The following is a 23,908-nucleotide window of genomic DNA, read 5'->3' as shown; positions in this document are numbered from 1 at the left end:
ATGAAAGGGTGCTGATTTAATTTTCAGTCCTGATCCAATAATCTAATGTAATCGTTCACTTACATTCTATACAGACAAGAACTGGAATCACAGGCCATTGGCAAGAAGTTTGTTTTACCACATTTATTAAGTTATGTCTCCAAACCTTGTCCTGTCCCTTACCTCGAATTCCTTTCCAGGGAATTTAAAAGTCACTATAGACCAAAGCCAGTGAGTCACTGAGGTGCAGCTTCCCATGAAGACTTATTGTGTCACAGGCAAATACGTCCACTGTGACTTTACCTCACATCAAACCACAACAATAACTCAACATATGCCTGAGGGACTCACAGATGAACTTATCGCACTTCTTCCTATGTATTCTCTCTATTCTCATTCCGGTTTAAAAGCTACGTAAGCCCACAAAAGTTGTACAACTTGCTAGCATGTATTTGTCATTTTTGTTGTTGTTTGTTTATTGCTGCGGGTCAGAAGGAGAGAAGGAAGATGAGCGTTAAGGTCCATTGCAGGATGCCGGCATGTGTCAAGGTCATGGTCAGGGCAGCTGTCAATCACTCACCACTAAAAGTGCAAAGAGGATGACCCCACAGCTCCACACGTCTGCTTTCCTCCCGTCGTACTTCTCCCCCTGAGAAAGAGAGAAACAGAGAGAGAGGGGGTGAGGAAGGGTGAGGGAGAGTGAGACAGAGAGATAACGATAGACAAAAATAGAGATAATGCATTTTGTTATGGAGGTGAGATACAGGTTCCACATGATTTTTATGAACTGAAAACCTCAGATTAATCTTTAAATCACTCACTTGGGTGAGTTAGTGCTTACAGTGCCTTCAGAAAGTATTAATAGCCCTTGACATATTCCACATTTTGTTACAGCCTTGATCAAAATGTATTAAATATATTTTATTTTCTCACACATCTACATGTAATAACCCATAAAGACAAACTGACAACAACTTTTTACAAATGTATTGAAAATTAAATACAAAAATATATCACACCCCTGAGTCAATACTTTGTAGAAGCACCCTTGTTAGCGATTTCAACTGTGAGTCTTTCTGGGTAAGTCTCTAAGAGCTTTGCACAGCTGGATTGTACAATAGTTGCACGTTATTCTTAAAGAAATGATTCAAGCTCTGTCAAGTTATTTGTTGGTCATTGCTAGACAGCCATTTTCAAGTCTTTTCAAAGACTGTCAAGCTGATTTAAGTCAAAATTGCAGCTGGGCCACTCAGGAACATTCAATGTCGTCTTGGTAAGCAACTCCAGTGTAGATTTGGGCTTATGTTTAAGGTTATTGTGTCCCATTGTCTGTTGAAAAGCAGACTGAACCAGGGTTTCCTCTAGGATTTTGGCTGTGCTTAGCTCTATTCTGTTTCTTTGTATCCTAAAAAAACTCCCTTGTCCTTGCCGATGACAAGCATACCCATAACATGATGCAGCCATCACTATGCTTGAAAATATGAAGAGTGGTACTCAGTGATGTGTTGGATTTGCCCCAAACATAATGCTTTGTATTAAGGACATAAAGTTTTTTTTTTAAATACTGTTTGGCTGTTTTACTTTAGTGCCTTATTGTAAATAGGATGAATGTTTTGGAATATTTGTATTCTGTACAAACGTCCTTCTTTTCACTCTGTCAATTAGGTCAGTATTGTGGAGTAACTACACTGTTGTTGATTCATCCTTAGTTTTCTCCTATCACAGCCATTAAACTCTAACTAATTTAAAATCACCATTGGCATGGGGAAATCCCCAAGCGGTTTCCTTCCACTCCGGCAAATGAGTTAGGAAGGACGCCTGTATCTTTGAAGTGACTGGGTGTATTGATACACCATCCGAAGCGTAATTAATAACTTCACCATGCACAAAGGGATATTCAATGTCTGCTTCTTTTTTTCTTCAATAGGTGCCCTTCTTTGTGAGGCATTGGAAAACCTCCCTGGTCTTTGTGGTTGAATTTGTGTTAGAAATTCCCTGCTCAACTGAGGGACCTTACAGATAAATGTGGAAAAAGTCAAGGGGTGTGAATACTTTCTGAAGGCACTGTAAGTAACCAACTACATGACAGATGGCACACAGCACAGTTTTTGTTTCAAGTTTCAAGTTTTATTAGTTGTATGTATGGGTAAGACAAGTGGTGTGGTCTATGTATATCTGTAAACAACAGCTGGTGCATGAAATCTAAGAAAGTCTCAAGGTGTTGCTCACCTGAGGTAGAGTGTCTCATGATAAGCTGTAGACCACTGTTTACCAAGAGAGTTTTCTTCTATATTCTTCGTAGCTGTCTATTTACCACCACACACCGATGCTGGCACTAAGACCGCACTCAATGAGCTGTATACTGCCATAAGCAAACAGGAAAATGCTCATCCAGAGGCGGCGCTCCTAGTGGCCGGGGACTTTAATGCAGGGAAACTTAAATCAGTTGTACCTAATTTCTACCAGCATGTTAAATGTGCAACCAGAGGGAAAACAACTCGAGACCACCTTTACTCCACACACAGAGACACATACAAAACACTCCCTCGCCCTCTATTTGGCAAATCTGACCATAATTCTATCCTCCTGATTCCTGCTTTCAAGCAAAAACTAAAGCAGGAAGGACCAGTGACACGGTCAATAAAAAAGTGGTCAGATGAAGCAGATGCTAAACTACAGGACTGTTTTGCTAGCACAGACTGGAATATATTCTGGGGTTCTTCCGATGGCATTGAGGTGTACACCACATCAGTCACTGGCTTCATCAATAAGTGCATCGATGACGTCGTCCCCACAGTCACTGCACGTAAAGACCCCAACCAGAAGCCATGGATTACAGACAGCATCTGCACTGAACTAAATGGTAGAGCTGCCACTTTCAAGGAGTGGGACTCTAACCTGGAAGCTTATAAGAAATCCCGCTATGCCCTCCGACGAACAGGCAAAGAGTCAATACAGGACTAAGATTGAATTGTACTACACCGGCTCCAATGCTCGTCGGATGTGGCAGGGCTTGCAAACTATTCCAGACTACAAAGTACAGCCTTGAGCTGCCCAGTGATACGAGCCTACCAGACAAGCTAAATTACTTCTATGCTCGCTTTGAGGCAAGTAACACTGAAACATGGTTGAGATCTTCAGCTGTTCTGGAAGACTGTGTGATCTCGCTCTCCGCAGCCGATGTGGGTGAAACCTTTAAACAGGTAAACATTCACAAGGCCGCAGGGCCAGACGGATTACCAGGACGTGTACTCTGAGCCTATGCTGACCAACTGGCAAGTGTCTTCACTGCCATTTTCAACCTCTCCCTGACTGTAATACCAACATGTTTCAAGCAGACCAGCAGAGTCCCTGTACCCAAGGACACTAAGGTAAACTGCCTAAATGACTACCCGTAGCACTCACATCTGTAGCCATGAAGTGCATTGAAAGTCTGGTTTATTATTATCAACACCATTATCCCAGAAACCGTAGACAGATCCACAGAAAATGCAATCTCTATTGCACTCCACACTGCCCTTTCCCACCTGGACAAAAGGAACACGTATGTGAGAATGCTATTCATTGACTACAGCTCAGCGTTCAACACAATAGTGCCCACGAAGCTCATCACTAAGCTAAGGACCCTGGGACTAAAAATCTCCCTCTGCAACTGGATCCTGTACTTCCTGACGGGCTGCCCCCAGGTGGTAAGGGTAGGTAACAACCCATCCACCACGCTGATTCACAACACGGGGGCCCCTCAGGGGTGCATGCTCAGTTCCGTCCTGTACTCCCTGTTCACTCAAGACTGCACGGACAGGCACGACTCCAACACCATCATCAAGTTTGCTGATGACACAACAGTGGTAGGCCTGATCACCGACAACGATGAGACAGCCTATAGGGAGGAGGTCAAAGACCTGGCCATGTGGTGCCAGGACAACAACCTCTCCCTCAATGTGATCAAGACAAAGAAGATGATTGTGGACTACAGGAAAAGGAGGACCGAGCACGCCTCCATTCTCATCGATGGGCTGTAGTGGAGCAGGTTGAGAGCTTCAATTTCCTTGGTGTCCACATCAGCAACAAACTATCATGGTCCAAACACACCAAGACAGTCGTGAAGAGGGCACGACACAGTCTATTCCTCCTCAGGAGACTGAAAAGATTTGGCATGGGTCTCCAAATCCTCAAAAAGTTATACAGCTGCACCATCGAGAGCATCCTGACCGGTTGCATCACTGCCTGGTATGGCAACTGCTCTGCCTCCGACCACAAGGCACTACAGAGGGTAGTGCTTACAGCCCAGAACATCCCTGGGGCCAATCCTGACATCCAGGACCTCTATACCAGGCGGTGTCAGAGGAAGGCCCTAGAAATTGTCAAAGACTCAAGACATCCTAGTCATAGACTGTCCTCTCTGGTATTGCATGGCAAGTGGTACCGGAGCACCAAGTCTACGTCCAAAAGACTTAACAGCTTGTACACCCAAGCCATAAGACTGCTGAACAGCTAATCGAATGGCGACCCAGACTATTTCCATTGTCTACAGTAGACATAGTCACTTTAACTCTACCTACATGTACATACTATCTCAATTACCTCTACTAACCTTTGCCCCCACGCATTGACTCTGTACCGGTACCCCCTGTATATAGCCTCACTATTGTTATTTTTTTTGCTGTAATTGAATTATTTGTTACTTTTATTTGTCATTTTTTGTCTATTTTTCACTTAACATGTATTTTTCTTAAAACTGCATTGTTGGTTAAGGGCTTGGAAGTAAGCATTTCACTGTAAGGTCTACCACAACTGTTGTATTCCCGAGCATGTGACAAATAACATTTTATTTGATTTGACACTGTCCAACCGTCCAACAAAACCCTTACTTGCAGGATCCTTCTTGACAATGCAAGCACATATCCACACGGCACACACCTGATTCACAGCTGCACTGCTTATATCAGACGGCAACACGTGGCTGTGTGGCACTGCCACAGCCCGAGGGCCGAAGGGCTGAGAGACAGTTCATTGTATACAGAGCTGAATGGTTAGAGGGGCTAAAGGGGCTCGTTCTGCGATGCCATTATGGGAGGGAGAGAGAGAGAGCGAGAGAGAGAGAGAGAGAGGTGGTGGTGAGCGAGTGCACTTACCCTTATGACCTCTGGGCAGGCATAGTGAGGAGATCTGTCAAGAGAGATACGCACAACAGCTTTACACAAGGCAATGCACACACACTGTGTTTTATATACACAAACACACATCCAATAAAACACAGTTACCAGAACACGTGCACACACATTGCATGAAGTCACAAACGCATACTCATACACACACTGTTCTGAACGTAAGGAGAGTTAGCTTGAGGACTGCGTGACTGCTGCAAATGTCCCAAATAGGTGGAAGGAATACATTTAGGTTGGAGTCATTAAAACTTGTTTTTCAACCACTCCACAAATTTCTTGTTAACAAACTATGACTTTGGAAAGTCAGTTAGGACATCTACTTTATGCATGACACAAGTAACTATTCCTATTGTTTACAGACAGATTATTTAACTTATAATTAACTTTATCACAATTCCAGTCGGTCAGAAGTTTACATACACCAAGTTGACTGTGGTTTTAAACAGCTTGGAAAATTCCAGAAAATTTGGTCGTGGCTTTAGAAGCTTCTGATACGCTAATTTACATAATTTGAGTCAATTGGAGGTGTACCTGTGGATGTATTTCAAGGCCTACTTCCAAACTCAGTGCCTCTTTGCTTGACATCATGGGAAAATCAAAAGAAATCAGCCAAGACCTCAGAAAAACATGGTACACCTCCACAAGTCAAGTTCATCCTTGGGAGCAATTTCCAAATGCCTGAAGGTACCACGTTCATCTGTACAAACAATAGTACACAAGTTTAAACACCATGGGACCACACAGCTGTCATAACGCTCAGGAAGGAGACGCGTTGTCTCCTAGAAATGAATGTACATTGGTGCGGAAAGTGCAAATCAATCCCAGAACAACAGCAAAGGACATTGTGAAGATGCTGGAGGAAATAGATACAAAGATATCTATATCCACAGTAAAACGAGTCCTATATCGAAACAGCCTGAAAGGCCACTCAGCAATGAAGAAGCCACTGCTCCAAAACCACCATAAAGAAGCAAGACGATGGTTTGCAACTGCACATGGATACAAAGATCGTACTTTTTGGAAAAATGTCCTCTGGTCTGATGAAACAAAAATAAAACTGTTTGGCCATAATGACCATCGTTATGTTTGGAGGAAAAAAGGGGAAGCTTGCAAGCCGAAGAACACCATCCCAACCGTGAAGCACGGGGGTGGCAGCATCATGTTGTGGGGGTGCTTGCTGCATGAGGGACTGATGCACTTTACAAAATAGATGACGTCACGAGGAAGGAAAATTATGTGGATATATTGAAGCAACATCTCAAGACATCAGTCAGGAAGTTAAAGCTTGGTCGCAAATGGGTCTTCCAAATGGACAATGACCTCAAGCAAACTTCCAAAGTTGTGGTAAAATAGCTTAAGAACAACAAAGTCAAGGTATTGGAGTGGCCATCACCAAGCCCTGATCTCAATCCCATAGAAGATTTGTGGGCAGAACTGAAAAAGCGTGTACAAGGAGGCCTACAAACCTGACTCAGTAACACCAGCTCTGAGAGGAGGAATGGGCCAAAATTCACCCAACATATTTTGGGAAGCTTGTGGAAGGCAACCCGAAATGATTGATCCAAGTTAAACAATTTAAAGGCAATGCTACCAAATACAAATTGAGTGTATGTAAACATCTGACCCACTGGGAATGTGATGAAAGAAATAAAAAGCTGAAATAAATCATTCTCTCTACTATTATTCTGACATTTCACATTCTTAAAAGAAAGTGGTGATCCTAACTGACCTACGGCAGGACATTTTTACTAGGATTAAATATCAGGAATTGTGAAAAACTGATTTTAAATGCATTTGTCTAAGGTGTATGTAAACTTCCAACTTCAACTGTACCACCTATTGTATCAGCTCTATTAGCAGAAGCACACACTTAACCAGATTAAAAAAACATCTTATGGAACAGTGGGGACTGTGAAGAGAGACACACACACAGGTACAGACACACGCATATGCACACATGTGCTAGCACACGCACTCTACACACATATACATTGTAATATTGTTGTATGGTGGTATAATACATGTTCTATTGAAGATATGTAGTGGTGTAATGATGTTATATGATGCCTTTTGTTTTATGTGTAACGTAAGTGACTTAATGTGTTGGGACTCCATGAAGAATGCTGCTGACCTAATGAATACAAATAGAAATGCACTATGATAAGTTCAGAAGTTCAGATAAGTTCATTGTTTAGTCAGCTACTGAACTAAATAGATTTTTTGGACTGCCCAAATGCATCTCAGCCACAGTCTTGTGCTTTGATTATGTGCACACGCTGTGCTGAGCATACATTGTGTAAAAGATGAACCGAAACTCTACTGAGTGTACTGAATTCTATGCAGGACCTATGCACTTTGGCATAATGTAATTGTCATGCGACTTAAATAACTGTGTTTTGAACATACCCTGTGATTTGAACATACTTTACTGTATATTTGCGTTTTGCATTCTTAGTTAGTAGGAAGATCATTCATGAATAGGAATATTACCTCATCCTTTAGACGAGGTACGACAGTGGTGTGATTGTTACAGTATCAACACATGGTTGTGTGATTAACACTGGATGTACACTCCCTCCTTGTCCTTCAATTCCTCTCATCAATCTTAACATCTAACATTACATACTCCTGCATTTCTATTACGCGTGCAAGCAGTGTGTGTATTAAGTATCTGGTCCGTTTGTGTTCTGTGTACTGTGTTATTCATTAAATAAAGACACAGTTACTTTGACACACTGACAAGAGTGTTTCCGTGTGTCTGCCTTCTCCTCAACGCAACACACACGCAAGGAGACACACACACATGTACATCCTGTAAACACGAGCTTCCTGATTGCCAGTCAAATTGAATTATGGTAATATATGCAAAACCAGTCAATTTGCCCAAGTCAAACAGAGCACTGTCAGAGCACGCAAACCCAAAAATAATTATAAACCAACACTTTTTTTTAACACATTGTTTATGGCAACTTGTCCTTAGTTGTCTCTAAACGATATTTAATGCTCAATGTTTTTTACATTAGGTACGTTAAATGAAGGATTCCTCAATTTGTCCATGTAAAGTACAGTCATTTTATCTGATAAAGATAATATTTCATCATATGTTTATGAACGTTGGTCTGAGGGCAAAGAAGAGAAGGATCTATCACTCTGTGAGAGTGATATTATACGTCTATGAAGCAAGGATAAAAGTTTAGATGTTTCCATTGTCATCATGCCACCTTTTAGGGTATGCAATCTTTATTTCTATATTCAGCTAATTATAAACTGTACCGGTAACTGCCAAAACAATGGAAACACTTGAGAAAATGAGAGATACAAAGTATATAATAAATAATTAATAATAATTTAGTGGATACTTATATTTGTCCTACCTTACACATGCACAAGTGTTAATTAGAAATGTTTTTTTTTGTTGCTTATCCCAACTCCCCCTGAGGCACCCTCAGATGGTCGTCTTGAAGACCCAACACTAGGCAACACAGTGACTAGGGTCTGGTTTCAATGATGGACTATTTTGGCATAGAGGAACTGAAGCAGATAGAGTAGTAGCATATGGCAGTGATATAGTTCCTGTATGCCAAAAGAGTCCATGATTGAAACCAGACCCTAGTCACTGTGTTGCCTAGGGTCTGATTTGTAAAACTTTTCAGGAGAATGGGGTCATGGCCAGGGTCAGCTATTATCAGCAGCGACCCTGGAGCAAATAAGGCTATGTGGCTTGCTCAAGGGTAGATCGGCAGACTGTCGATGTGTCCACCCGGGAATCGAACTAGCGACATTTTGGTTAATGGCCCAACACTCTAACCGTTGGGCTACCTGCTACCCACAAAAGAATGCTAGGAGCTGAGATTGAACCCACGGTCTATGGAGCAGGAGCTCTCTGCTTAGACCACTGCGCCATCTGTCCATTGAAAGCAGATGATTTAGGAAAAGTAGGGCACGAGTAGATGAGCATGAAAACGATGTAAACCATATACTGCATTAGTCACCAGATCTCAACCCAATTGAACGCTTATGGGAGATTCTGGAGCGGCGCCTGAGACAGCATTTTCCACCACCATCTACAAAATATGAAATTATGGAATTTTTCGTGGAGGAATGGTGTCGCATCCCTCCAATAGAGTTCCTAGACACTTGTAGCATCTATACCAAGGTGCATTGAAGTACTGGCTGGTGGTGGCCCAACGCCCCATTAAGACAATACTTTTGGCGTTTCCTGTATTTTGGCAGTTACCTGTGTATGTGCAGTGATTTGAGAGTAAAGTTCCAACCCTTGCAACTACCCTTCCATTTGGACCCATGTGACCCTACAAAAAAATATGCATGAGTCACTGTGACAACAGGGCACAAGAAACGAAAAAGGCATAATTATACAACCACAAATTGGGCCTTAAGGTCAGAGACGTGACATGGCCATCGCCTGAATTCAGTGTCTTTAAAAGGACACCTTGGAACACAAAGTCACACAGTGCCCAACGTGCTTGTCAGATGCAAGACTTTGCCTGAGAAAACAAAGCAGACAAGTTTTTTAAAAATTGTTTTTTGTCTGTTTATTTGTGTTGAGTCATGGCCTAGTTGTGTTTGTGTGTATGAAATGTTGACAAAAAGCTAAGCCCTCGGCAGAGTTCACCTGGGTTAGCATGTTAGCCTGTAATGCCAATTTCCTGCTCTTATCTCCTCTGTCACATTGTGCTGGGCCACACTGTCAGTCTTCCAGATGATGATGGACAGTGATTTAGCATTGCTACATTGGCTAATCTGTAAAGATGCAGGGTAGGCTATACTGGTCCTGGTTATCTGGGCTGAAGATCTTACTGACCATGCACACACACACACACACACACACACACACACACACACACACACAGACACACGGACACACACACACACGGACACACACACGACGCAGGTGCAAACAAACACAAGGATGCTGTTATACACACACGACTTTAGGACTATCTAGGGATTGGACACGCACACAAACACTAGTGGTGTGAGGGTCAAGTTGTAGGCTACAGTCAGAAACAACAAAATGATTTTTTGACATGGGGTGCAGGATTTCTTTTGCCTGATTTAGATATGTTTCTGACATTTTGGTAGGCTATTTGTTAGTCAACTCGTCTATAATTGTATACATGCAGCTTCCCTTCTGCCATTATATGTTGCCCTAAAAGACTAAAGAAACCCTTGCTCACCAGAATAAAGTCATAAATCGATAGAATGAATGCTTCAATCTAGTTGACATCGGTAATGTTCTCTGTTATCTCTGCTTCTTTCGCAGAGCAAAGACATTTAGGGACCGAGGAGACAATGCAATACCATTTTTTTTAAGGAATGATTTTCTATGCAAAATGTCCAAATGACTGACATCAGTTGGACCAGTTGTAAAATAGATGTGAAAATGACCCAACATGTTTCTGATCAAATTTGAGTTCTGCATGGATGCATATTTTATGTGGTTGAAATACTATCAGCTTTTAGAATGCTGATAAAGACAGCCTATTGTATATAGAGGTGCTATCTAACTGTGCATTGACATCCTCCCAAGAGGCAGAAAATAAAACTGCGTTGCTACAGATGCCGTTTTGACACCCGTGCCGGCCGCGACCAAGGACCCATGAGGCAGCGGTGGTCTTTTGGATTCTCTAAAAACAGAAATAAATAAAACGGTCTTTATTTACAAATTAGTATCTCTCACCCCCTGTTCAAGAATGGCCTTTTTCTTGCTCACTTTATAGGTTATTTGAAAACAAAATAATCTCCAAAATATCATTATTTTTTTAAACAAAGCGATTATTGTTATCATTATTAATTAATTTGGTATTATATAAAAGCCTCTTTAGATATTCTCACAGATCAGATTTGCCCTAACGAATGTCCCTTAAATATTCATTTATAATCCTCCAATCCTCTAAATGTAATTAAGCAATAGGATTTGAAGCAATAGCCCGCGTATGGTCAACTATTTCAGCACCATTTCACACTGCTCTGAGACAAGCATGGGGGCTGGTCTTGATAAATCAATGAGATTTTTATTTTCACTGAATCTCCATTTAGATATTGGTTAGACTACAATTAGGGTGTGGAAATGTTATGTTCTTAGTACTGTAACCTATTCCCGACCGTCACGTTGAACAGCGCCATATTTTCTGAGGGTTTTTCTTGGAATAGAACCACCATAATATTATTCAAATTAGTTAAGCTACATTTCTTAAAACCAATCCCATAAACTACGTTCTTACAAAAAAGGTTACAAATTCTCTAGTACAGTTAATATTTAAGACTATCAAATGCTTCTCAAAGATGCCCTCTGGTGGTCAAACTACCACTAAATAGCATTAATGGCAACAGTGGCTGACAATTAAATAACGTGCCATACATGCTGACCACACTGCTCGTGTAGCGTGCACGAGCACTGCAAAATAAATGTACACATACAGTACATGTTATTCAATCATAGCACCCACACTCCTCCCGTGCACCAACAAGCATCTGCGTTGCCAGGCGTTACAATAGAAGTCCGTTCTATTTGTGATGCTGAACGCGGTGCAAGTCCTGCCTCTCTTATCTCCTCATTGGCTTATAGAAGCAGATTCCCACGTGCCATCTGCTCATTGGTTATACCCACGCTTGTGATTGAAAGATGAACTTCGGTCGGTCGGTCATGGTAAAACACCTTTTATTATGAAAGTTAGATGCCAATTGCTATATAAAATCCAAAGAAGAAAAAGCCTGGAAGGAGAGATGACTAGAAATGATTCGGTTGACCGGTTTATGTGTGGATTAATTGTCGGAGTAGAAGACCTTGTGCATTTCAGGTAAAATAACAACTCAGTGTTTATATCCCAAGACAAATTAGCTAGCAACGGCAAGCTAGTTAACTAGGACAAATTAGCTAGCAACTGCAAGCTAGCTAAATTTCCATAAATGTTTAATGCTTTTCGACCTGTCCTCAAATAAATATAATTGGTTCAGAGTTTCTTTTGATATTTCAAACTGCGTGTCGTGATCGCGTTTGGTGTGGGGGACAAAATGAATTTGCTCACGCACGTGCCCGGTTTGGGTATGGTGATAGAATTCTGCAGCCCGCAAAGTGTGCTGCAGTATGATGCAACTTTTAAAGGAAGAACCACTGTACAGTATTTCTCCACTCCTGTTCACGAGTCAAAATGTTGCCTAAATTTGATGCAGCCTATCATTTTACTGCAAGAAATCCCTAATTCTGCAGGAGTTAATATCAAGGCTATGTGAGAGGTTAAAGAGCTGTAGTCATGTCCAGATTTCAGTTTCCATTTAACTCATGATAGCAGGCTACAGTTCCCTTGACGTGCCACAGGCCTATTTGAAGTCCCCGTTTTGTGACTGTCGAATTTGTGTAGTCTTAACAATCATCACACTCTGATCTCATCCTCTTATACCATTTCACCAAATCTTTCCCAAACATTACTTTTCTGCCCCCTTCCTTCTCTTTTTTTTGCCCCCTTCATTCGCCTAAAATAATGAAAGAAAAACCTCAATGTAGCCTATAAATTACACAAGAATGATACATTACGCACGCGCACACACACACGCACGAGCACACACACACACACACACACACACAGTTGGCTCACCCGCAGCTGGTCTCCAGCAGACTATCCCCGACCTGCAGAGACGCCATGCCAAAGTCTGCTATTCTGATGTTGTTCTTCTCATCTAACAACAGGTTCTCTGGCTTCAGATCTCTGTGACTGTGGAGAGGAGGAGGGAAGGAGGGAGGGAGGGAGGGAGAGGGAGAGAAGGAAAGGGTGAGGGAGAGGGAAAGAGAGAGAAAAACATAATTTACCCAAGTACCAAGCAGAGGTGAAAACAAGAAAACCTGACAGTCTAACAGGACTGGAATTATGCATTTCCCAGGAATGTTGTCCAGGAAATCTCTATAAAAATATACACATTAAACTATAATTTCCTTTGATGAGACGCTAATGTTTCCGCTTTCCAATAGTCCAGTGTCAGGAGCAGGTCTAGGCAGGGATACTGTAAAAATCACTTTGTGATAACTGCTGATGTAAAAATGATGCATCTGATTGATTTTGATTGATTGATTGATTGATTAATGACTCGCCATATGGAGTGACTGTGGCAGAAATCCAGAGCTGAGATGATCTGTCTGAAGAACTTCCTGGCCTCCTTGGGCGTTAACCTTCCCTTCTTGACCAGGTAGTCAAACAGCTCTCCGCCTGACACGTGCTCTAGCACCAGATACCTGGGGAGGGAGGGAACCACACACGTTAAATACACAGACTAGAGCCTTATATTATATATATATTACATCATATCTCTATAGTAGGTGTCCAGGCACGACTCCAATACCGTCATTAAGTTTGCAGACGACACAAAAACAACAGTAGGCCTGATCACTGACAACGATGAGACAGCCTATAGAGAGGAGGTCAGAGACCTGGCTGTGTGGTGCCAGGATAACAACCTCTCCTTCAATGTGATCAAGACAAAGGAGATGATTGTGGACTACAGGAAAAGGAGGACCCAGCATGCCCCCATTCTCATCGACGGGGCTGGAGTGGAGAAGGTTGAGAGCTTCAAGTTCCTTGGTGTCCACATCACCAACAAACTATCATGGTCCAAACACACCAATTGTGAAGAGGGCACGACAAAGCCTATTCCCCCTCAGGAGACTGAAAAGACTTGGCATGGGTCCTCAGATCCTCAAAAATTATTACAGCTGCACCATCGAGAGCATTCTGACTGGTTGCATCACTGCCTGGTATGGCAACTGCTCGGCCTCCGACCGCAGTTGCCATACCAGGCAGTGATGCAGATCGAATGGCCCAGTACACCTATACTAGGCGGTGTCAGAGGAAGGCCCTAAAATTTGTCAAAGACTCCAGCCACCCTAGTCATAGACTGTTCTCTCTGCTACAAGCATGGCAAGCGATACCGGAGCACCAAGTCTAGGTCCAAAAGGCTTCTTACCAGCTGTGCCCCGTACATTGACTCTGTACCCATACCCCTTGTATACAGCCTCGCTACTGTTATTTTACTGCTGCTCTTTAATTCTTTATTTGATATTTTTTACTTATCTATTTTTTACTCAACACTTATTTTTCTTAAAACGGCATTGTTGGTTAAGGGCTTGTAAGTAAGCATTTCACTGTGTTCGGCGCATGTGACGAATACAATTGAATTTGATGTGTCTCTGGATAGGTATTACAAAGTTAGTTTACAAGATCCAGGACTGCTTGTAGTGAAAGGCCAGGAACAGCTAGCCTCGAGCTGACTACACATTTACATTATATTGACATTTTAGTCATTTAATGGGGCACACCCAATCATTAATTCATGTTGATCCTGAAACCACTGCTTTTAGTGCACCCTCAAGTGTTAATATGTATTTCTAACATTTGGAGCATTGCTCTTCGATCCATAGAAGTTCCTCTCCTCTATAGTTGTATCTACAGCGGTTGCTACTGTGAGAGTATATGTGGTAACTCTTGTGGTACATTCTGCGGTAGCTACTGTGCTAGATCTGTGAGAAAGCACTGAAGACACATCCCTACTGTGGTATCCCTACTGTAGCAGGATACTCCACATTCCCACAACCCCCCTCTCTCCCACTCACAACACTTCCTGATTTATTAGCAGATTAAGGGACCTGTCAACGCTAGTTAAATTAGGAACACATCCACACATGATTTGTGAGTGGGAAAATGTATCCGAGGCAAACACTTTGCGTCCGCGTCGGCGATTCGTCTGTGTCATCGGAATATTAGGGAAACAAATTCCCACACCAGTCGTCGCTGGCGACTTTAACAATTATTGAATAGTGCATTAAGCAGAGCCATTGGAGCAGGGACACAGGAAAGATTAATACATAGGATAACATATGGATCTACATTAAACCCACAGGCTTCTGAATAGGCAGCTAAAACTGAGGGAGACCCAATGAAACATTACATGCCAGTGTTAGAATGGCCCTGGAAAATACATTTCTCAAGTGATTTTCAGCTTGTATTTCTTGTTTGCTCAAGTGATTTTCAGCCTGCCTTGCTTGTTTGCTAGCGTGTTGCTATGCATTGGTGCTTCTCCAAATATGCAATTTAACAGTTTAAGGGAAGCACATTTGTTACAGCGCTTCAGTGAACCAAATAGTTTTTGGAAAGGACACTTACAAATATTTCTTGTTTTCGTAGACGTCGTGCAACTTTAAAACGTGAGGGTGCTCTATGAGCTTCAGAATGGCTATCTCTCGCTCCACCTGCAGAAACAGAAAAAAGAGAGAAAATGAGGAGAAATGAATAATATTAGTGTGTGATTCAAAGTACTTATGGAATACTTTAATGGCCCTAAAAAAAAAAGTTTTTAAACTGCATAGCTCCTAGATGGATGTAATGTAAGTACTGACTATCCATGAGATCTTTAACATTGGAGCCCACTCAACAAAAACTATTTGGTGCTAGGGCCTGAACAATGAAGAGGAGAACGTGCAGACACAAAGAGAGAGCATAGAGGAATGGAAAGGGAGAGTACATAGAAGAAAAATAAAGACCGAGACAGCGAGACGTGGTGCGAATAAGAGACTGACTGGCAGTGCCAGAACCCATGTCTAGCCTGGCAGCTTGGGTCCATGCCAGGGCCTGCGGGAACAGCGACATGGCTACCACTTGTTAAGGTCCTGCTCCTGCCACAACGCAACCACACACTAGCAAATTTAACTCATTAATCACACACTGATATCTGATATTACTCTACCGTAATACACCACGACACAGCAGATAGGTGGGGATATTTCAACTACCTGTTTTCACACTCTGGAAAAGGTCAAAAGGTCCAGAACCTCCACCTGATAATGTGGTAACATTTTCCAATGGACCTTGGGCTAAACTTGAGGTAGGTTTATTGATGTGATAGAAAGGTACAGTACATATGTTCCTTGCATAGAACATTTGGGTTATTCTGGCCACACACCATGTGACTCACAAATACTGTGTGGTCTGTACAGCTACTACAGACATTTGTGTCATGTTCTTTCACAAACAGTACGCCCACATAGTCACAGAAAAGAAAAAACATAATGACGAGACACACTAGTGACCAATAATAAAAATGTCAACTGCATTTTTTTTAGCCTCCAAACATCCAGACAAATCACCTACTGTTTGTGTACCATTTGTGCCATGAACAGTTAGCCCGTGCTGACATCATCATGAATGTCGTTTGGCAGCCTCCATTTTGTGTGATATTGTCAAAGTCAATAAAGCGTCATGATTCAAACTCCTACTTTGAGATATCACATTACAGGGGTAATGGCAACTCAATGGGTAGCACACTTTATGCTTATAAACATAGATCGACATTTGCTAACCATTAAATGACCTAAACAGTACATGAGTGAGATGAATATGTTAATATGTTGCAGTAGCTGCAGTATGACCAAATCTACCAACAAGATGCCAAGTGCAAACCTCAGGAGGATAGACATACACATGCACACGGACACACATACAGCACCCCCCCCCCCTTCCCCCGTGCCCCCTCCCCACCAACAGCACCTCCAGTCCAGAAAGCTGAGCTGGATTTACAGAATGCTAGCAGTATAAATGCCAGCTCAGTGAAAACATGAGGGGTGAAGCTGGACAGCTGGCCACGGTTTCTCTCAATAAATCTCACTCTAATTGCTTTATTAAAGGGTCTGTCTTGTTAGCCAAAGACACAGGTACAATAAACCATAAATACAGAAAATAAACACAATGTATTCACAATTATCTACACAGGTTAGCATTTACAGTACAGTAGAGATTGCATCTACATTTCTATAATATTTAGCTGGGTTTGGCAAATAACTGGTATTTCATTTTCATATTGCAAAACTGGTGCCGTCCAATCCCTCTTCAAATGTCAATATGGAACACCTAAAGTCATCAGTATTGAATTGAATAAGCGTTATTAACGTCATTAATCAGTAACCAGTGGAGTGGTATCAGTGGGAATACCTGCTCCAGCTAGTCAAACTAACCCTGTGTTAATTCTGTACTGAATGTCCTATTGACTGGACTTCTCATTGGCTGATCATTAGTGCTGTTAGGCACTATTAGGCTATGATGTTGGAACACACAAAGGTTATCTGATACGTTAGTGTAGCAGAGGTGGTTCAGTGAACTACAAAATTGTGTGATTATTAACCTTGTCTGAGCTCTGGAGACTTGTGTTAGCTGCCAGAGTTGGGATTTAACTCAATGGTTCTAAGAAAGTCTTCATGTTTGGAGGCACAGGGTTCAACACCCAGTAGGTCATACTAACCTGGCATCAGAACGTATGAGAGTTGCTTGAGAGTTTGTGGAACATCTGGATGCACAGAGAGGACTAAACATTGCTGCCTGTTGCACCATGACCCATGGCATCTTGACCCAGTGAGCCAATTAGCCAATTAGCTATCAATAAATCTTGGTGTGCATGCATGATTCTAAAGTTGGATTCTATGCAGATTTGGTGGCACACATACACACACAGTAATACGTTGTCATGACTACACGTGAGGATCACAATGGGTCAGATCAGCTTGGCAATGGCTGACAATCACCAGACCCTCTCCCACCAGCAAAGGCTGGGAGGAGAGAACGGCGGGGGTTTTGAGACCTCACAAATTAAGCAGGAGAGAACTCTCTCTTGGCTCTTCAGTATCAACCAAAATAATAACTTTGTCTCCAGAAGACTTTTGCCAACAAAACTCTAATGTCCAAAAGTGGACAATGGAACAATAATTCTTACATGGGGAATGTGGGAAATGGTCAGTGGGTAGATGTAGAAAACTAATGTCATATTGTTTGTCTTTTTGTGATGTTATTAAAAACTGTATGAACCAAATACTGTAACTTAGGAAGGAAACCTCCTTTGACTGTCAAGTTTTCATCCACTCTGATGTGAAATTAATATGAATAATGATGCCAGTATTTCTGTTAAGATATGAATGTATTTTGGTTGTCTAATGAGATAATGGTTTTTGATGTCCTTTGCACATTAAGTAGCCATGCCCTGAGTGAGGTCAGAGAGCTTGTCAGCGTGATGGAACTGTCCTTTTATAAGGACTGGCTAAGAATGAACATATCAGATCAGAAAGACGTGAGACCATGTTCCACACATTGAAATGGTTACAACTTAACCTCAACATGAGGTGAAGAAGATAAACTCACCAGACTAGACCAAGTCACCGCCAGTCTGCAGCTGCGTGTGTAAAGTGGTTTGGAACATTGACTATCTACCCGAGGAAGAGGAGAAGAAAACTCCCCTCTCAGAAAATCAATGGTATGGCTAAGTAGCTGTTCTTAGGAAACAGCCCATTGGAGACCAGACAACTAAGAAGAAGGACATCTGGCCTCCCGGGGGGCGCAGTGGTCTAAGGCACTGCATCACAGTGCTAGTTGTGCCACCAGAGATTCTGGGTTCGAGCCCAGGCTCTGTCGCAGCCGGCCGTGACCAGAAGGCCCATGGGGCGACACACAATTGGTCCAGCGTCGTCCGGGTTAGGGACGGTTTGGCCGGCAGGGATATCCTTGTCTCATTGTGCACTAGCGACTCCTGTGGCGGGCCGGGCGCAGTGCACGCTGACCAGGTCGCCAGGTGTACAGTGTTTCCTCCGACACATTGGTGCGGCTGGCTTCCGGGTTGGATGTGCATTGTGTCAAGAAACACAGAAACAGCTTGGTTGTACCCACGAAATTGGGTAAAAAAAAGGACATTGTGACCTCTGGTTGACAATTAGAGCATGTACAAGTAGCCCACAGGAAAGGCTAACCGAAACAACTTTCCGAGAGGGCTTGGTTCCGACCGGGATAAACGACAAACGAACGGCATTCAACACGTAAATACATTCATTATTTTTTAAGTCCAAATGAGTGGCGGTTCGTGGGCAAGGTATATGATTAATGTGAGGACAGTCCTAAAATCTATCCATGATAAATGTCCCTTTTCCTCTATCCGTCTATTTTCCCACCCCCTTCTCCATCTCTGTGTAATAAGCCATCATATCTTGTCAGTCTACTAGGGACCTTTGTCGTTATTATTTAGTTAGCTAGTAAATAATGAAACCAATTTGTGTAGTACTGAATAATGCTCAAAGCTGGGGTTCTTGCGGAACCAAGAAGGTTATGACTGTTCAGAATGATCATTGATGTGAGGTAATGATTAATTAGTGACTGTTATTGATATATAACTTATAACTTGTAATGGCCCATGGGTCCTAACTGTCTTAGGTCAGCTGTGAGCTGCTGCAAGGTGATGTGTCCCAATGTAGTCCTTAAGTGCTATTTCTCTTAAGTACCCAATTGTCCTGAAATCCTCATGTGAGTGTGCCATTGTCCTCCCCATGTTGTATGTTTATCTTGCTCTGATATCTTGCAGCAGATCTATCCTGTACTCTGTTTTCATACCCACTTTACCTTTCCTAATGACAGCGTGCCATAACTTTACCCACATACCAACAAAGGGGCACTGACACACCCACAGGGAAAGGGGGAAAGGGTAGAGGGGTGAAAGACAGACAAGACGAGAGGCGAGGGAAGAGGGTTAGGAACTAGGAAAGTGAGGCACAGGGGACAGAAGCAACCACAAAAACGTAATTATATTCCCATCAAAGCCCCCAATCTTCAAAGGTTCAGTCACTGGGATCGGGGCTCTGGCCTTGGAGCAGAGGGAAATAAATAATGAAACCCTTTAAGCTTTGGGCCAGTGGCTGGCCCCACCAAGCCCTCTGCCATGCCAGCTTCCCCCTTTTTGCCTTCCTTCTCTCTGCCTTCTCTCACAGACAGGGAATGAAGGAAGGAGGAAGGGAGAGAGAGATTCAGAGAGAGAGTGATAGACAGAGGGAAGGAGAGCGAGGGACTGAGTGATAGTTTCTTGTTTACAGCAGCACTCAAAATGAAAATGTTTCCTTTTCAATTTCCTCCTGTCCCTTTCTCTGTCTGTCTCTCTCTAACTTTTCTCTTATTCTCTTATTTCTCTCTTTCACACAATCTGTCTCTCTCTCAGATGTGCTATGCTATCAAGGCCTTAACAACAGGCATGCTAATGCTAGGTGCTAGTAACATTTATCTGTTTACAACCGGGATGCTAACGCTAGGTGCTAGCGACATTGCTATGTTTACGGCAGGGATTTGAATGATAGGTGCAAGCATCAGCGACGAGGATAGTGTACACCTGAAGCCACATAAGCTCACACTTTCACACACGCATTTCCATACCATGAAGAAGTTCACAAAAAATGTGCAGCCATATACGCATAGAAAATATGTATTAGACACACATCTATGAATATGGATGCCACACCAGTATGCACGCAGCACGTGTGCACACACACAATCACGCACACACACACACACACACACACACACACACACACACACACACACACACACACACACACACCCACACCCACACACACACACTCACTCACACCAACTCACACCCACTCACAGACATAAAATACAATTGACACTGTACAGTAAGTGTGTGCGCACGTCCGTGTGCCTGTGCCCACACCTGTGTGGAACATCAATGGACATCCACACCTCTGTGTATGTTCTAACCCCACAGCTTGTGTCACTGATGAAGTGAAGCGTCATTATACAACAAGATTTGTCCAGGGGAGCAAGGTTTTTGAAACGGTTCAAACAGAATTTTAACCCGCAATTTTCTGAGTCGTAGCTCGCGGTATAAGCCCTTCCTCTATCCCAATCCACAATGCCCTAACGAGTGTCTACTAGATGGTAACAAGCACTCGCATTGCACCTAGTGGATGATATTGACATTTCATGCACAAGACATCTCCCGAAGTCCTGGGGACCTGGAAAAACGTCTAATACCGCAGTGGATCTGGTGTGACCTGGCTACAGTATAGTACCGCTATATTCATAGAGCAGAGTAGGAAGTCCTTTTATGGAGTGAGATTAGATTATTGTAAATGTATAGAACAGTTATGTTGTATAATTTGCAATGATTATGAGTCTAATCTCACTCGATATTCTTAGTCTAAATGCCAGGGATGACATCATTATCTCAGAAGGGTGCTGGTGATGATGTTAGGTGGTGAACTCTGTCTCTGCAACATCTCATCTCCTCCGGTCTCTAAATGTCAAGTCTCTGGTGCTCAGACTGTCTTCAGCTGTTACACACACACACTCCATCTAGGATCTCACACACACGCACACACACACACACACACACACACACATACACAGTTGACCCACCAGCAGCTGACTAATAAATAAATAAACTAATAATGATCAGTACAATGAGAGATTATTCTTGGTCGGGGTTGCCAGATTGAATGATTCCAGTAAACAGGACTGATTATCCAGACCATTTCCCGAGGGAAACCCACCCTGCCAAACCCCCCACTTTTCCCACAGACAGACTCAAGGTCAACTGACTTACTACTATCAATGACAAAAAAATCATCCAAATTGCAGCTGTAATGGCTAGATTAACTTGGCAATCATTAGAGAAGGGCGGTTCCCAGATCATAAATGAAAATTCCAAAATCGATTTAAAAGGCTTGTATGGAAGTATAGAGGACGATTAGGGGTTAAAACGTGAGAGAATTATAAATATAATTTATAAACCCAGCACAGTGGGTTTGAAATTGCTAATAAACAAACACGTGAACTGTAATTGTCCAAATTATATGCGGGGTTGGTATGGTTCTGAACACTCCTGTCAAGTCAATTATGGAAAACAAGGGGAATGCGGATCCGGAGATAAGTGCATGAAAGGGCGGAATGGAGTAGTGAAGGGGAGAGAAGCATGGAAATGCATCCTATTCCTTTGCTGTCATATCAAATAAGCCCTCGTCCCTTCCCCCATCATCCACCCTGCCATCTCCTTGGATCAGTGACACACTCACCCATGTACAAGGTAAACAACCCCCGCCCACCCCCTACCCTATCTTAGAGATGGAGACAGACAACGCAATTTATTACGCTCAATTATTCCACATATGGTGTGTTAATGTGTAGTAATAAAGTGTTGAGGAGTGGGGCGGTGGGGGAAGAGACGGTCACACAACAGACCTTAGAGAAATTAGGTGAGACAACTTGTCAGGTCCACAGCTGCTCCCGTAGGCTCCTGAGAGAATGTGTGTGTGTGTGTGTGTGTGTGTGTGTGTGTGTGTGTGTGTGTGTGTGTGTGTGTGTGTGTGTGTGTGTGTGTGGTCATACATAATGGTGTCTTTGAATTAAAACCAGCCGTGGTATATTTCATACACCATGGTGCGTGTACAGTATAGTGTAACATCTGATGAAAATTATCATGTATTTTCACTGTTCAGTACCAAGGCTAATTCCCACAAGAAGATGTATTGTGCCGTAAGAAGCTTCTACCATTCATATCCGATCAAATCAAATGTTATTGGTCACATACACACATTTAGCAGATGTAACAAAATGCTTGTGTTCCTAGTTCCAACAGTGCAGTAGAATCTAACAATTTATAACAATACACACACATTTAAAAGTAAAAGAATGGAATTAAGAAATATATAAATATTAGGACGAGCTTCACGCTTCACCGGGGTCTACGGGGGGCTCTGCTATTCCTGTCATTTGTGGGGGGTTAAGTTAGAGGAGCCCCTGGTGGGGCTAGGGTTGGGCTGAGGGCTCCGGCTCAAAATGGACAACAGCCATCAACCACTATTATGGGAAGCTCCGTGGTTAGATTGGTGGAAGTCCGAAATACCCGTACACTTTGTTTTGCTGGGGTTGCTAGGGTATTGGATTTATCAGAAGTCATGCCCACCATCAAGAAACAGATTCCTGCTCTGAAAACAGTTGTGTTGCATATTGGGTCTAATGATATTATGCATGTGAGTTCTGTAAAGCTAAGAGACCATTTCTTACAGCTCTTGGAGAATGCTCAGAAATGAGCAGAACATATAATTGTCTCGGGCCCAATTCCATTTGTGTTAGCCATCTCTAGTTTCTTCAGCAGTGGTTAATGCATGTCCTTCGTCGACAATTTTGACTCCTGGAATAGGCCTGGCTACTTTGTGGAAGACAGAATTCACCTAGGTGAAAATGGCTCCTGGCTATTGTCATCAAACATGGGAAAGGTTCTTGGTCAACTAAATTGATGTGAGGACAATATTAGCATTACATGTAAGTCAGTTTTCACCATCTCCTCTTTGGTCATTGTGAGAGTTCCACATGTCGTATCTGAAAGTGGGGACATGTCTAATGCTGCTAACCGGAGAAATGTAATTGCTATTCCTGTCACGCCTGCTCCCACTCTCCCTCCCTGGAGCGCGAAGGCGCCAGGCTCCCCAGCATTACGCACTCCTTCCACCATCATTACACACACCTGCCTTTCCCCGTCACGCGCATCAGCGTATTATTGGACCTCACCTGGACTCAATGTTTATTACCTCCCCTATATCTTTGACAGTTCCCCATCTCTGTTCCTCCGCCGCTGCATTACTTGTCATTTGACCTTGTGTACCCGTGTGCTGACGCCGCTCCTGTCTTGTTCTGTCTATTTCTAATTAAATGTCAACTCCCCGTACCTGCTTCTCGGCTCCAGCGTTGGTCCTTACCACTCCTACTTTGTTTTCTTTTCCTACTAGGTATATTCCAATCGTTGAGTCTACTGTTGTGCTGAAATCGCAAAAGCAATCTGACGCATTGAAACTCTGTGTGATTTTAAATGCAGAAAATGTTTGACATTTTTACATCTGTAGATCTGTAGTTTATTACCTAAAATAGATCATGTCAAGA

The 23,908-nt window shown here is 42.7% G+C and overlaps 1 protein-coding gene across 3 annotated transcripts in view; it reads right to left on the bottom strand.

Moving 5' to 3' along the window:
• Positions 1-23,908, bottom strand: part of LOC139384712 (serine/threonine-protein kinase BRSK2-like) — a 166,231-nt gene that overhangs the window by 38,373 nt on the left and 103,950 nt on the right. For all 3 annotated transcript variants that reach the window (XM_071129543.1, XM_071129545.1, XM_071129544.1), the window contains exons 3-7: positions 15,320-15,405; positions 13,255-13,395; positions 12,764-12,880; positions 5,115-5,148; positions 560-628 (exon numbers count right to left, since the gene is read on the bottom strand). In XM_071129543.1, the coding sequence (XP_070985644.1) occupies positions 560-628; positions 5,115-5,148; positions 12,764-12,880; positions 13,255-13,395; positions 15,320-15,405 (447 nt within the window). The remainder of the gene's footprint in view (positions 1-559; positions 629-5,114; positions 5,149-12,763; positions 12,881-13,254; positions 13,396-15,319; positions 15,406-23,908) is intronic.

This window comes from Oncorhynchus clarkii, chromosome 26, assembly GCF_045791955.1.
Source record: "Oncorhynchus clarkii lewisi isolate Uvic-CL-2024 chromosome 26, UVic_Ocla_1.0, whole genome shotgun sequence".
NCBI lineage: Eukaryota > Metazoa > Chordata > Actinopteri > Salmoniformes > Salmonidae > Oncorhynchus > Oncorhynchus clarkii.
The sequence above is the reverse complement of the archived record's forward strand: the minus strand, read 5'-3'. Positions and strand labels throughout refer to the sequence as shown.